A 15,121-nucleotide genomic window follows, 5' to 3' on the forward strand; every position below is an offset into this window, starting at 1 on the left:
CAATGTCACTCATCATGAGAGAACTGCAAATTAAAGCCACAATGAGATTATCACCTCACTCCTGTCAGAATGGCCACCATTAATAAATCGACAAAAAGTGCTGGCAAGGATGTGGAGAAAAGGGAACCTCATACCTGGTTGGTGGGAATACAGACTGGTGCAGCCACTGTGGAGAGCAGTATGGTATTACCTCAAAAAGATTACACATGGAGAAAATCTGAAATACTAATGCAAAAGAACATAAGCACCCCTCCGTTCATTGCAGTGTTATTTACAACAGCCAAGATTTGGAAGCAGCCCGAGTGTCCATCAGTAAATGAGTGGATAAAAAAGCTGTGGTACATTTACACTCGAACAGAACTTGGCCATGAAAAAGAAGGAGCTCTTACCTTTGGCGACAGCATGGACAGACACAGAGAATTATGCTGAGTGAAATAAGGCAGGCGGAGAAAGACGAATACCATCTGATCTCACTCATCTGAGGAATCTAATGAACAGAATAAACTAACAAACTAGAAACAGACTCAGACACACGGAGAACGGACAGCTGTCAATGGGGGTGGGGGCCTGGGTGAAAAAGGTAAAGGAATTAAGCAACCCCCCAAAAAACACACACAGACAACAGCGTGGTGATGACCAGCGGGAAATGGGGGTGGGGGTTGAAGAGGGTAAAGGGGAATAAATGTGATGGAAGGAGACCTGACTTGGGGTGGTGAACACGCAACATAAAACACAGACGATGGGTCATACAATGGTACACCTGAAACCTGTATAATTGTACTAACCAATCTCACCCCAGTCAACACAATAAAGTTTTTTTAAAGAATGAAAAGGCCCGTAGCTTTGGAGCTAAATGCCAGTTTATGGGAAGTGCAAGAGACAGAGGAATGGGCCAGAATACACCACAGGTGTGCCCCTGGCAAAATCCAGAACGTGGGGAATCCCGTGGGAAAGATGACCTTTTCCTCCAAAAAATAAATGGCAAAGAAATGGACGATGCGGGAACTTTTACAGAATAAAAGAGCCAAGTGACAGTGTCAACCAAATACAGTGTGAGGGTCTCGTGTGGAGCATGGTTCAAACAAGCTGACAGTTGAAAAGACACAATGAGACAGGCCGGGAATGTGAACCCCGGACATTTCAAATTAGGTAACCACTTTTTCAGATCCGATCATGCTATTTTGATGTTTCTCAAGAGTCCTCATCTCGGACAGCTACCTATTAATCTTTTTATTCATAAGCTACGATGCCATCTGGAATTCTAGGGATGTGGAGAAGACCAGTCCTGTGTTGGCAACTGTCAAAGCTGGGTGAAGGGAACATGGGAGTTAGTTGTAAAATTATGTCTACTTTTCCATATTTTGGGAAAAGTTCATCCTAAAAGTTCAGGGAAGCGTCAAAGGCTGTTCCTCTTGCTTTGGGAGAAGCTGTGTCAGGCTCTGCTCCAGGTAGGGAAGCGGACAGCAGCCCCTGGCCCATCCTGGGAAGAGCCCCAGGGTCCAGGCTCTCTCCCCTCCCTGAGCTCAGTCTGGGAACAATCACAAGAAACACACACACACCACCATCACCCCCCCACCCCCGCCCTGCCAAACCTCCCAGCAGCCTGGGGAAGCTGAGTTTGGCCCGAGCTCTGCGGAACCTGTGGCTGTTTCCTGTGCTGGGGCGGGAGGAAGGAGGAGGTCCTCTGTGGAGGGAAGCCACAAGGCATCTATCACCCTGCCCTTTCCTGGGCTGCATCTCCCTGGCCCTGGCTCAGGGGGTCAGTCCCACGGGGACGGGGCAGGACACCTGGGGCGGGGGAGGCCCTGCCTTCCTGAGAGAGGCAGCCACAGGGGCAGCTCCCAGCCCTGGAGTCGGGACCACCAGGAAAGCTCCGCAGCCAGCCAAGTGCTGGGGCTGGGGCTGGGGCTGGGGCTGAGGCAGGGCCAGATGAGTTCTTAAAGTCAGCGCCGAACACGCAGAAGTCAGACAACGTGCTGGGCACCAACTCCAGCGCAGACGCCGGTGGCTCCTCTTCAGTGACAGCAAACAGGCTCTTCCTCCTGGACCATTTTCTCTTAAGGCTCCGGATTCATTCATCAAAGGCCACGGCAAAAGACTCGCTCCTCCAAGAGGCCAATCCTCAGTAAGTCAGGAGAGCTAGAAGGTTCCTCAGAGCCCCTCACCACTGCCACCTGACATCCACACAGCCCTGCCGCTGGCATGCTGATCCCGCCATCCCATGGAAATGTCACGTCAGCCCTGGCAGGCGAGTCCGGCCATCACCACCCCCATCTCACAGATGAGAAAACAGAGCCCAGAGACTCAAACTCAGGTGCCCTTGGGCAGACTACTAACAAGGAACCACGCAACTTGTCCTCCATTTACTTGACAATTATTAATTGCATGTTTGCTAAGGCTGGGTACTTTTGCTTGGCCAAGGTCACGCAGGCAGAAGGCAACCAAGTCAGAAGTGCAAGCCAAGATTACCCAGTTTCAGACCTAGTGCTCCGACTTGCTGAGCCAATGGCCTCTAGAGCTGGGGGAACATGTACCCCAGGAGGCATTGCCTGAGAACCCAAGGAGATATAGCAAGAAATATCAAAACAGCCGAACTCCTATTTCTGTGCTGTCCTTTCTCCATGTTTTATTTTTGCTGCATATTTCATAATGAGTATAATCCCATCAGGAGAGCGGCAAAGAGCATGCCACTGCTAATTAGGTAATATCACACGTAAGGGGCGAAGGCACCCCATGCTACTCCTGCACTTGGGGGCCCATTGAAGCTGGAATTGGCGACATTCTGGCTGAGCTGTAGTGCTGAGGGCGGGAACTCAGGACCCCACCTGCCTGGGTTCAAGGCCTGCTTGGACACTTATCACTGCCCCCAGACATCCACGAAGGTAACTGACCCTCGATGACTTCACTGGTCCCGGCATGGCCGGAAGATTCGAATGTGCAGCCAGGAATGAGAGCCCCTGGGCACCAACGCTGCTTTTTTCAACTTGCCTCAACCCCATCACCTTACAGGACTATAAAGCCTTGGGAATGGGCCTTCGTTCGGTCAAATAAGACTGCTGTAAGGTTTTAAGGGCTCCCCTCCCAAAGGGAGGGGGAGGGGAAATCAAAGGCCACCTCGAACAGAGGGCTTTTGATCTGGAAGCCGGGACGACATGTGTTCTACAGTGAAGAATGCTTCAGACAACTTCCTCTCCACTTCCTTTGCCTCCCTGACAATTCTGGGCCTCCCTGCCCCTCTCCAGCTGCACCTGGAGACACTGTTTGTACAAGCAAGCTTATTAAGGCCTGTCCTTAACTTGACACAGACGACGTCTCTGAATGTCACATGTTGGCGAACCTGCTTGCTTAGCGTAGAACACTATTTTTAGTAAGCACCAAAAAAAACCCCATGATACTTTATCCCAGCACCTCGTTTGTCCCTGTTTGTTTACTGGGCTGTGTCTCACAGAGACCTGGGGGCCAGGGGAGGGCAGAGCCACGTCTAATCCGTCTCTGTGCCCCCACGGGGCCTGGCACCAAACCAGCATTCAGGGAGTGTTTGCCGAGAGAATGAGGTTTTAATTGTCCCCTGTGAGTGGGCTGAGAGCAGGTGTTCCTGAACTGAAGTGCAGGTGACATCAGGGAACGAGCCACAGTAGGGACTGTGTGTGACTGTACCCGAAAATGGGAGAAAAGGCAGTGGAGGGCAAAGGGGACCTGCCCCAGGGGGCATGTGCTCATGCACGGCATGTGTGTGTGTGTGTGTGCGCTCCAGCAGTGGGTGTATATTCAGGACCCGGGGCTTTTGTCAGCTTTCAAAGGTCTGTGACCCAGGAAGTGTAAGGATCACCAGAACAGACTCTGCAAGCAATGACCAGGAGTATGTTTTCCCTTCTGCAAGGGCAAAGTCAGAGACACATGCATAAGCTTACCAGGAATCGAAGGAGGGGTGCACCAGACCCACTGAGGCAAACCAGAAGTGAGCATTCCCAATATGTCAGTCCCTAACACAGCCCAGAGGACATCTGGCATCTCTGGAGGTGACTAGGGATTCCCAGTACCCATCTGTCTCTCCCAATGTGTTACCAGTTAGGAGAAGTAAGAATCCATTGAACTCCCAAGCACACACATGGAATTAAACTTCTCATCAGTCAAAAAGCCGGCATTGCCCTCATCTAAGGTGGGGACAGGAGCCCTGGTCAGGACTCCCAAAGCCGTGTCCCTATTCCTTCTGTTACTATGTACTCAGCCATCTCCCTCAGCAGAAGAAAGATAAGAATCTGCTTAGTATGACTCTAGGCAAATAAATTTGGAAGTCTAGACAGATAAAATGGATAATCTCTTTAGAGGCAGTTTACCAAAACTGACTCCAGTAGAAATAGAAACTGTAGACAGACCACTTCCCACAGACGCAATAGACAAAGCGATCCGGGAACCATCATCAAAAGGTACCAGGTCCAAATGGCTTCACAAGGGAATCCTATGACAACCTCAGAAACTGGTTAATCCCAACAATACACTGTTCCTGAGCATAGAAAATAAAAGATGCTTAAACCTAATAGCACACAAAAAGGGACAAATATTATTATTACAGACAAATATCACTCCTGCATACGGCTGAAAGAAATCTTCCAATGTTGTCAAACCAACATGGGTGCTACCACCATAGAAAATAATACACAGTCACCAAGTGAGGTTTATACCAGCAGTGTTTGAATAGAAGTCAACATGCAAAAATCTAAGAAAAATAAAGCCACACTTTTCCATTGCTGCTAAAAGGTTTGACAAAGTTCAACTCCCGCTCCTAATCAAAACTCTCAAAAAAAATGGGAGTGGATGGATACTTCCTAGACATAGTTAAATACATACACCTCAATCCTAAAGCCAACACTAGAGATTCTCCTGCTGGGGTCAGAAACCAGGAGGGATGCCTACCATTTCCACGCCTATGAGCATGCTACTAGTGAAATCAGCCAATGCAATCAGACAAGAGAAAACAATTAGAGGGTCCAGCTCAACGAAGGCAGGGGCCAATTCTTATTCTGTTACATCCCCAGGATAGGTACTCAACAGTTAGTTGGATGAGTAAATGAATAATGGCTCACATTAACTGAGCACCTCTATTAACAAAATCAAGGATTTAACAAAAACGCTAGCAACAAATCACACTGTTAGTGGATTTAAATGGATTAACTCATCCAAGGCACACAGCTTTATGAGATAAGTACTATTACTTCAGCCATTTGACTGATGGGCAAACAGAGGTTCAGAGAGGTTAAATGACTTGCCCAAGATCACTGTTGGTAACTACCTTAAATTCCAGTGTTGCCATGGTGCCAGACCCCTTACAAACCATTTCACATGTGTCTCCCACCCAAGGAGGGAATGAGGAATCCTCCGGAATGCAGGCTCTGGAGTAGGTCTGCCAGGCTCGTATTTCAGTCCTGCCATTTACCAGCTCTGCCTTTTGGGGAAGATTCCCTCCCCTCTCTGTGTCTTAGTGTCGTCTGTATGATGTGGAGATGACCATGTCTACCAGCTCAGGTTGGAGGAGTTATCATATGAGCTAATAAACATCTGCCTCATGCCAAGGCTCCATAAAACAAGCACGACTTCCCTGAAGTCCCCTCAGCACCTTCACCAATCTCTAACAACATCTGTCCCATTAACAGCCTTTCTCCTTCTTTGGATTTTGCCAAGCTCATGCCCAGAGTTACAGGTAACACCTCACACACATCACCATCACACTGTCCCCTGAGACAAAGCCCAAGAGCAAGATTAGGACCAGTGTTGGCCCTTGGGGAGTTCCACCACCCAGAAGCAGAGAAAGGGGACCTCTATTAAACATCTGGGTGAGCCAGAGCCAGACCCACATCTGGAGCAGCTCACGTTAGCCTCTCAAGGCTCGAGATGTCCCTTTGGAGTCATGATGTTTCTGTGCCACCTACCTCCCAGCAAGGTGTCACTCTGTTACAGACCCCAGAGCATAATTCCCCATCCTTCACAGGGGGGTGGCACCCAGTAACTTCTTCCCAAGGGGCGCAGTTTGGAAAAGAGTGACTTTACTGTGGAGACACCTGACATGCCCTTCCTTGGCCAGATCATCAAGGTCAATGTCAGTGGTGATAAAGCGGATAGTAGGGACCCTAGCCAGGGCGTGATGGAGGTGGTCACTTTACATTTGTGCTCCTCCCCCCCAAAACCCATGCCCCGTCTCACCATGAGAAAACACATTAGAAAGACCCTAACTGTGAGATCGAACCAGTGCTCCTCAAAATTGTCAAGCTCATAGAACACAAAGACAGTGTGAACTTGAACCAAGCATGGACTCTAGGTCATAATGATGTATCATTATTGGTCCCTTCATTATAACGATGCTAATACAGACTAATGTAAAATGTTTACAATATGGAAAAGTGGGTATTGGGTATATGGGAACTCTTTGTATTATCTTTACAACTTTTCTGTAAATCTAAAACTGTTCCAAAAAATAGTTTATTAAAAAAAAAGAAAACAGATTCCAGGGCTTTCACTATGGTCATTTAGATACCCATCTGGCAGCTTCTAAACACCACTGCCAAGAAAAACTATAAAAAGCACCTCCCATCAGATTTGGCTTGGAAACTATTTCCCCGGAAATCACCCCCCTGCCAAAAAAAAAAAAAAAGTTAGCTGATTATAAATCCAGGAGGGGTGTATGTATTAGTCCCCTGCAAAACATGACTTTAATCTTCACGAACAGAAAGACCACTGATGCTAAAGGGATCACGTGCAGATTCCAAATCCTATCTTTTCAAAGCGAAGGATGGCCTCCAGATTGCAACTTGAGAAGATGGGTCTGTCGTGCTGGCTAATTATTTCCATCTCCAGCCAAAATGCAGAATAATTACTAATTACTGTCTTCACTTGGTATCCAAGGGAAGGGAAGGGGACCCCTGAGGTCAAAACAAGCCCCTCACCTAAGGTGGCCAGGGAAGACGCGTGCAAGGCAATTAAAACTTCGCATCCATCTGCCTATCCGGCGTCTCTGGGAAATGGGGAGCCCCCACCCACCACCTGGGTGGGTGAGCGTGCTGCCTACACAAGCAGCCAGCACAACCCCTTCCTGCACTCCGCAGGCCACGGCTGGGCCCCAGCGCATCTGGAAGTTACCAGTAAGCCTACCCCTGAGGCTGCAACAAGTATTGGCTAGGTCGGGCTGTCAAAATCAGGAAGCCTGGTTGGGTTTTTTTGTTTTTTTTCCAAGACAACCTGCTAACCAGAAAAACACAGCGAGGTTGGGTGTGTGGCCTCCCCCTCCTCCTTCTGACAAAGGCTCCCGTTGAACACGTGAAGTGACAGCCCGGGACGGGGATGTCCCCAGCCCCTGGCGGCAGAGGGCACCGGAAGGCACGGACTGACAAGCAGGTTCCTTGGGCAGAGCCTGGCTGAATCCACAGGCCAGCTTCCCCTCTACCCGCTGGACCCCCTCCACCCCTCCCAGCCCCCACAGCCATTATGACTGTGGGGTGTGGACGTGGGAACGGTGCGAATAAGCTCAGGCCGATCAAGCCCACTGGCAAAGGCCGCAGCACCACCCAGGGAGGAAATGGGCCGGCCTCCTGACAGCGCAGTCAAACCACACCGCAGCTCTAGACACAGACACCCTCTTCCTTAGCTTCAACACAAAGTCCCCAGGCGAAGGCCGCCAGTCGCTGCAGAGGCGGGGAGATCAGCTTTCACCTGCCCTGACCATTAATTAGGTGCAGCGGCAACCTCCGGGAGCACCAGCCCCTCCCATAACTCCACTCCTTGGCTTCCTCACCTCCTCCCCCCAAAGGGGAATTGGTCACTTTCTTTGCCCTCTGACTACCCGGCAGACACGAAGGCAACGGAGACCCCTGCCACCTTTTGCTACCTCCTCCCTCGGGGAGAAGTCACGGTAATTGGAAGTTGACGCTCTATGAGGCAAGGGTGCGCCTACCGCCCCCTAAGGGCGGCAGCAGTCCCCGACGCCGCACGCCCTCCCTCTCACCTGGGGACAGGCGCCCCCTCACCAAGCCCCCCAGAAGTGGGACATCTGGAGCAAAGGGGCCCTGTGCCGACTCCCCAGGCCCAAGCCCCAGCCCAGGCTGGGGGGCCAGGCCGGGGGGAGCCTCCACCGACCTTCAGGAGGGTTCATATAGTCATAGTTGAAGAGCATGGAGAAGTCCAGCTCTTCTTGGGGGCTGTCCCCTGGCTCGTGGCCCAAGGCGCCCCTTCCGTCGGGGTCTAGCTGCTGTTGCGAGGCTTCCATGGCGCGTAAGGAGACAGGAGGGCTGCGGGGCCGGGACGAGAGCAGGCTCAGCTTTCTCTTGGGCCCTTCGCCGGGGCTGACAAAGTGGCAGGAAGCAGGCGGAGAGGCAGGTGAAGTGGCGGGGGTCACTGTCCTCGTGGGGACCGCCGCGGGGTCTGGGATGGCGTGCCGAGCTCAGCGGGTCTGGACGCGCCTGGAGAGCTGAGCAGCCGCAGCGGCGCAGCGCGAGCTTCCTGCTCGGGGAGGCACCTGTTGCAGCCCTGGGAGGGGGGAGGCGGGGACAGGGCGGCCAGGCCAGCGGGGGCGGGGCCGCCACCCAGGGACCCAGGGGAGGGAGAGGGAGGCGGGCGGCCCAGGCTAGCCAGCGCCCCGCAGGAAGGAGGCCGGCTGCCTGCTGCCCTGGCCCCCAGCTTAGCTACCGGCTGGGGGCCACAGCCACTCTGGGAGGCCACTGCCTGCCACCCTGCAGGGGTGAGTGCTGCTGGCCTTGCCCCACCCAGAACCTAGACAAGAAAACTGCTGCCGCTTGTAGTTTTGCCCTAGTGACCAGCTGATCCCAGTCTTTTCCCTCTTTTCTTCCCCAAGGGGGCAGACCTGTAACTCCGTGTGCCTCTGATAGCCCACAGCTGTGGCATGATCTGCATCCGAAGTTCAGTCACCTGCTCGGCCCTAACTCAGTTCCCCAGGACCTGGGAAAGAATCGCAGACACTCAAAGCACAGGCCCCATCTACACCTCTTGGCCAACCACCTGTCGAGTGTGCCAGGTGCCAGGGACGCAGCCTGAATGGGACGGGCGATGGCCGGGGAGAAGCTCCGGTTCTGGCGAGGGACAGGCGTGAAGGCAGCACAGGGGAGAGCAGAGACAGCCTCCTGTAGGGTGTCAGCAGAGAACTCGCCGGGGGTGTGGTGCGGACTGGGGAGGCTTCAGAGACTTCTGTGATCACAAAGGACCTCTCTCAGGAGGGGACATTTGCAGGAACCTGGTTGATGGGAGGATGGGGGCGGGGGAGACTGTTCTGGCAGCAGGAACCAAAAGAAAGCAAAAGCCAGCGGGAGCTCAGCGTGTTGCAGGCTGAGTAAGGAGGGCTGTGGCAAGTAACAAGCACACCTGGATGCTTGTGAAAAACAGATTCCCAGGCCCCCTCACTCGGGATTCTGATTCCAGACGTCTGGAGTAGAGGCTGGGGAGTGTGTATTTTTAAGCAAGCACCCAAGGTGCCTGTTATGAACGGGGACGTTTGGGGAACACCGCATAAAAACGCAGAGCCATCCCTTAATGAAACAACCCCAGGGCTCTGGGCGAGTTAGGTGAAGTCAGAACACAGACTTGTGGAGGCAGGAAAGATCAGAATAGTGGTCTTCTACCCTAATGGAACATTAGAAGCACCTGGAATGTTTTTACACAAGCCTGTGCTCAGGTTCCAATCCAAACCCAATGCATGAAAACATGGAAAAGTTGTTTTCTGGGTTTTTTTTTTTTTTATGATCTACAAGGCATCTAATGTGCAGCCAGCATTGAGAATCACTGGATTGGAAGAGGGGGTGGGAGAGGTTTGGGGATTTCCTGAGCTTGACCTTGTGTGGGGACTTGCCCCCACCGTTCCCCGTGAACCGGAGGCACGAAGAATACACACTCTTTGCGGTAGGGAGGGGCATCTTCTCTGCTCCATGGAGGGATGTGTGCGAAGCTATCCTTCATCATTCACTCCACGAATATTTCTGGGGCACCTGCTAGGGGCCTGGTGCTGCTACCGATCACAGGATGCAGCCGTCTGAAGGTTACAGCTTCCGCCCTCCTCCTGCTCCAATCCCCAAAGCAAAGCAGAGCGGCAGGGAGCAGGTTTCCCAAACTGCACCTAGGCCACTGCTGCCCAGCCCGAGCTGCACATCAGGCTCTCCTGGAGAGCCGGTTAATGGCCCCCCCAGACGCCAGTCATGATCAGAATGTTTCAGATGCGGCCAGGGGTGAGCACCCCTGCTTTACATTCAAACTCCACTCCAGGGGCCAGGGCCCGGCTCAGGACTCACCAAATTTCAGAATCTTGGGAAGCACTTTCTAGTTGTCAGGCTACAAAGAAATCCTCTTTGGTCCCTACTCATCAGCACAGCTATGCTGGGGGGGGGGTATGCACCGAAGGGGTGGGTAATAAGTTTAGGTGGGGGAGGGGAGGTGACGCAGGCGAGGACACTCACAGCGGAACATCAAGGCGATGGGTGCTCTCAGTCTTGACAGGCCCCAAAGCCCAGCCCCGAAACCTGGCGGGGGGTAAAGAACGAACCAGCCTGCCCTCGTGCGGTACACCAGCAGAAAGCCCGGCATTATCCTCACCTGTCTCGTCCCCCCCCCATAATGATTAAATGCCTCCGCTCTAGTGGACATGGGTTGGTGCTGCCCACCCGGAATCATTCCCCCTTCGTCCGAGAACAGCGCTCAGTGTGTTCCTTTGGGAAACTACTCGGCCTACCTTGGTCCTACCTAAGAGAAGTACCTGAGGATCATGGCCTCTTGGCCCCCAGCACCACTGCTGGGGGCTCTGAGTCCTGAGGCCCCTTCCACTCGGCCCTGGAGGGACCCACAACCCAGAGCTCTACCCTCCTTTTCCCCTACTGGTATAAAGCTCCTTTTTATCCACAGCCTGTACCTCTCCCCTGAAACCTGGGCTCAGATGTCCCACTGCCCACCACCCCACATCTCCACATGGGGGTATCCAACAAGCATCTCAAAGGGAACGTGTCCCCACCAAACCCTGGTATCCTCGGGAACATCCCCCGCCTTCCCAGCTCAGGTACTGCCTGCCTGCACCTTCATCTGGTTCTCCAGCCGAACTCCCAGGAGTAGCCCTGGGTTCCTCTCCTCCCAGCACACGCAGACCCAGGCAGCTCCATCTTCAAAATGTAACCCAAACCCAGCCATTTCTCCCCCACTTCACTGCCCTTCCTCCTGCCCCAGTGACCCCAAGTCCCCATCACCTGTCACCTGGAGGACCGCAGCGGTCCCCTCCCTGCTTCTGCCGCCGCGGAACAGCCAGAGGGTCCTTTCACACCAGAAATCCCAGCATCCCCCTCTCGGCTTCCCATTAAGCGTGACTGCAAACACCTGGCCTACTCCGGCAGCGGCCCCGCCCCCGCTCCCCTTGGCATCACATGCCGCCCTCCCCTTGCCTCACTGCCTCTGCCACTGTGGACCTACTTTTGCCCGGCTCTAAATTATGTTTGGTCTGCCCTGTGATTTTTCCTAAAAATCTGAAGTGACGTTTTTTTCCTAATTGAGAGATTTCATATAAACATCCAGATGTCCAATGTCTCCTGAGAAATGGGAAGATCTGGCCGCAGCAGATGGAGACCAGTCCCCTGGAGCTGAGTGAGTACGGACCACCCCCTTCAGGTCCCCACCGACCCCGCCCAGCTGTCCCCATCTGGCCCCAGGAGCATGTGAGCTTGACACCCTGGTCTCGGGTTCTTGCCTCCTTCCACCTGGTTTTGTCTCTCCTTGTCACGCCCAGCTTCACAGCAGGGTCCCCTCTGCCCGTGGAACCGGCATTTAACCAGGGCACTGGGGCAGCACACTCACCACGGCCTGAAACTGCTGTCCTTGTCTTTCATGAAACAGGAGATGCCAACCCCCGACCCTGGGGAGCTGCGCCTCCTCCTGAGTGAAGGGGCAGGTGAGGGTGAGCCCCCGCCACCCCCGCAACTCTCTCAACCATCTGCCTTCTCGCGGTCCCCACTGCCACCCTCCCGTCAACCAGCCTGTCCCCCTGGATGACAGCACCAACGTGTCTGCCATCTCCACCCTCTCCCCTGCCGTGGTCTTGGCACCTCTCACATCTGTGTCCACCGCTTCATAATCTTCGAACCAGGGAGTGACAAGGACAAGCAAGCTGACTCCATCAGGGCTTCCTTCAGCACGACCACAGCCCCCGCCCACCCCCCAAAAAGCACATGGCATGTCCTCTGACTTCTCGATCTTTCTTTCCCATCGAGACCTCACTGGAATTCCTTGATCATTCACTGAGCACCTAAATGGCTTCACACAGGAGTGGGTCTCGACTGCTTCACCACAGACTCTTCACCCGACTTTCAACTGCATACGAGCATGTCTTACCGACACAGAGGGTAGACTTTTCTCTGCAGCACCTGCCCGGAGCGCTGCAGCCAGAACACCCTCCACAAACACCTCCGGACTCACTGGGTCAAGGGCAGAAGAAGCAGATGGTCCAGACCCCACAGAGAGGACCCCAGGGCGTTGGAGGAAAAAGGGTTTATCCCCTTCGGGAAGGTCTTCTGAAGGCTATTATGCTGAAGGAACGTAATAATTTGAACTGAAACAGTAAAACAACAGGGAAAATGGCAGCTGAGGTCGCCAGGCCCCCTTTTCCACACTGAGAGCATCACGGACATGCCCTGTGGACCCCCCATGTGTAAGGGTCACTACGACCCCCGCTGAGGCACAGAGGAGGTTGTGGTGTTCCTTTTAAAAGTCACACGTGCCACCACAGAAATGGTTTTGTCCCACAGAAATCTGATACTCATTACTGAGTCACATTGTTCCTGGGCTATTAGTGGAGGGTGGATTTGCTAAGAAACATTTTTGGACCGAGATGAAACGCGAAAGAAAAGTCTTATGACTCCCGGCGATAGCAGAGGGTGAGGGTGAGCTGACGGGGGGAATCCGGGCTGGGCCGGGAGGAAGACACGTCGCAGGGGTTCGTTCATGGAATTCGCAGAATTAACCGCCTCTACCCTTGGGCGTCGAAGGCAGGCAACATCCCTGCAGAACCGCCGCCTTTCGAGAACCGCAAAGGAGAATGCACTGCGGACCAGGAGTACCCTGCTCCCCTCCTCCTCCCACTCGGGGGTCCCAGCCACCGTGTCCGGTCTGGCCCCTGCAGCAGCTGCCCACCAGCATCCTGAGCATTTACGCTTACCTGGTTAGAGGCTGTTCTCCACCTAAAGGTCAATACACCCCTCCGAAGATTCACAGGATCATACTCCTGCTGCTTAAACTTCCCCCAGTGCATCCCCACTGCCCTGCGAATGGACTTCCAACTGCTCACAAGGATCCTGCGCGAACCTGCCCTGGCACGCCTCCGTGGTCTGGTCCCCTGTCCCAATTGCCACCCTCCTTTGGTTCCAGCCACACGTCTTCTTGCTGGTCACTGGATATACCAAACACACATCTCCCCTCGAGGCCTTTGCACTCATGGTTTCTTCTGCCTTGGATGGCCGACCCCAGACGTTTTACAAGCTGATGCCTTACCAGTCAGAGGTCCACGAAAAAGACCTCTCTTCAGACCGGAAGGGGCCTTCCAGTCTGAATTTGCCGTCCCTCCTGGCATGGGTTGAATTGAGCCCCTCCCCCTAGACCAGGTTCAAGTCCTCACCCCAGTGCCTGTGCACATGTTATTTGGAAATAGGGCCTTTGCAGATGTGATTGAGCTGAGCCCAGGCCATCAGACGTAAGGGTTCTCATCCAAGGACAAGGGTTCTTAGGAGTGGGGGAGACTCCTGCACACAGCAGGAAGGCTGGGTGACGTGGGAACAAGGGTAGAGTGATGTAATGACAAGCCAAGGAACAGCCACGGATTTCCAGGAGCCGCCAGAAGCTGCGAGAGACAAGGACCCTCGCCCAGCAGCGCCTGCAGGGCGAGCGAAAGTCCTCGGCTCTGCTGACACCTCGATTTCAGGCTTTCGGCCTCCAGAGCTGGGAGAGAATACAGTTCTGTCGTTTTAAGCCCCTGGTTTGTGGTCATTTGTGATGGCAGCCACAGAAAATGAGCACACCCACCTACACACACACTCACACGCATACACCAAGTCGTCTGCAACTCCTTTCTCCTGTGTCAGTCCCTTGCATTTCACACCATCTGCAATCGCCATGGACAGCCCTGCGTTCACTCACTGGGCGTTTGCCTCATGAGGGCAGACGGCCCGCCTGGCCCGGGAACTGCCACAGAGCAGATGCTCTCGAAACGCTGATGAAAATGCACGAAAGGTCCAGGAGCTTCTAAGAGGAGACAAGAATGAGCTGGGCCTTGAAGAAAGGCGGGTAAAGGCAGGAGGGAGCCCCGGGTGGGAAGGCAGGCTCGGGCCAGACAAAGGGAACAGTGCGAACGGGGGGTGTGTGCACGCACAGGAGCGAGGGGGACAGCAGAGACCACCTCGGGATGGAGCGTCCGGGCTGGGAACAGAGCCGCTGGAATGTCAGGCCCCAGGGGCACCAGATAGAGGGGCTTTGGGAGAGACGGGTCGCTGGGCCTGTCCATTACAATGGAGAGAACTAAGAACGGAAGGGATGGGGGCTGCCGGAAGTCCCCAAGTGGCCCAGAAAAGCAGGGTGGAGGGGGGACAAGCGCCAACCCTCACACACACTCCCAGCCCTGCGCAGTGCTGGCTCCGTTCGGGGCTGCGGCCCTCTTCTCCAGCTCAGCTCGCTGCAGTCTTGCTGGGTGGTCCCGCGGCAGGAAACCAGAAAAACGGGACCACGGAGCCCTTAAACACCAAGCTTTTGGCATCGGCCTGGGTCTGCTTCTGGCCTTGGAATGCCTTGACCACTCCCTTCTTGGTTTCCTCATCTCTAAGCCAGAATCCTGTTAAATACCAGCCTCCCGGGGGTTTTGTGAGAATCCGCTGACGTCATATCTATAAAGTGCTTCACCACAGAGCATGTGTCTCATTGGGAAAACAGGTCACCTTATTGTCACGGGCATTCAGCCCCTCAGGAGAGACACGGGCGAGGCCTAGTGACGTGACCCTGGGGGACTGCCTGTGCCTCCCTGTGCAGAGAGCAGACACTGACTGCCAGGCTGGTATGAGGATTAATGAGGTGGCATATGGAACGCCCCAAGGACAGTGCCTGGCACGTA

At 53.9% G+C, this 15,121-nt stretch overlaps 1 protein-coding gene across 3 annotated transcripts in view; it reads right to left on the reverse strand.

The window, feature by feature from the left end:
* The window catches only part of NFATC2 (nuclear factor of activated T cells 2), a 124,960-nt gene extending 116,460 nt beyond the window's left edge, over nt 1-8,500 (reverse strand). For 2 of the 3 annotated variants that reach the window (XM_037133633.2, XM_037133634.2), the window contains exon 1: nt 8,125-8,500. In XM_037133633.2, the coding sequence (XP_036989528.1) occupies nt 8,125-8,254 (130 nt within the window). In that variant the 5' untranslated portion in view covers nt 8,255-8,500. The remainder of the gene's footprint in view (nt 1-8,124) is intronic. The other variant, XM_037133635.2, reaches the window with a different exon arrangement.
* Between the last annotated feature and the right edge of the window lie 6,621 nt (nt 8,501-15,121).

Source organism: Artibeus jamaicensis, unplaced genomic scaffold (genome assembly GCF_021234435.1).
Source record: "Artibeus jamaicensis isolate MK-2021 breed Jamaican fruit bat unplaced genomic scaffold, CSHL_Jam_final contig_685, whole genome shotgun sequence".
NCBI lineage: Eukaryota > Metazoa > Chordata > Mammalia > Chiroptera > Phyllostomidae > Artibeus > Artibeus jamaicensis.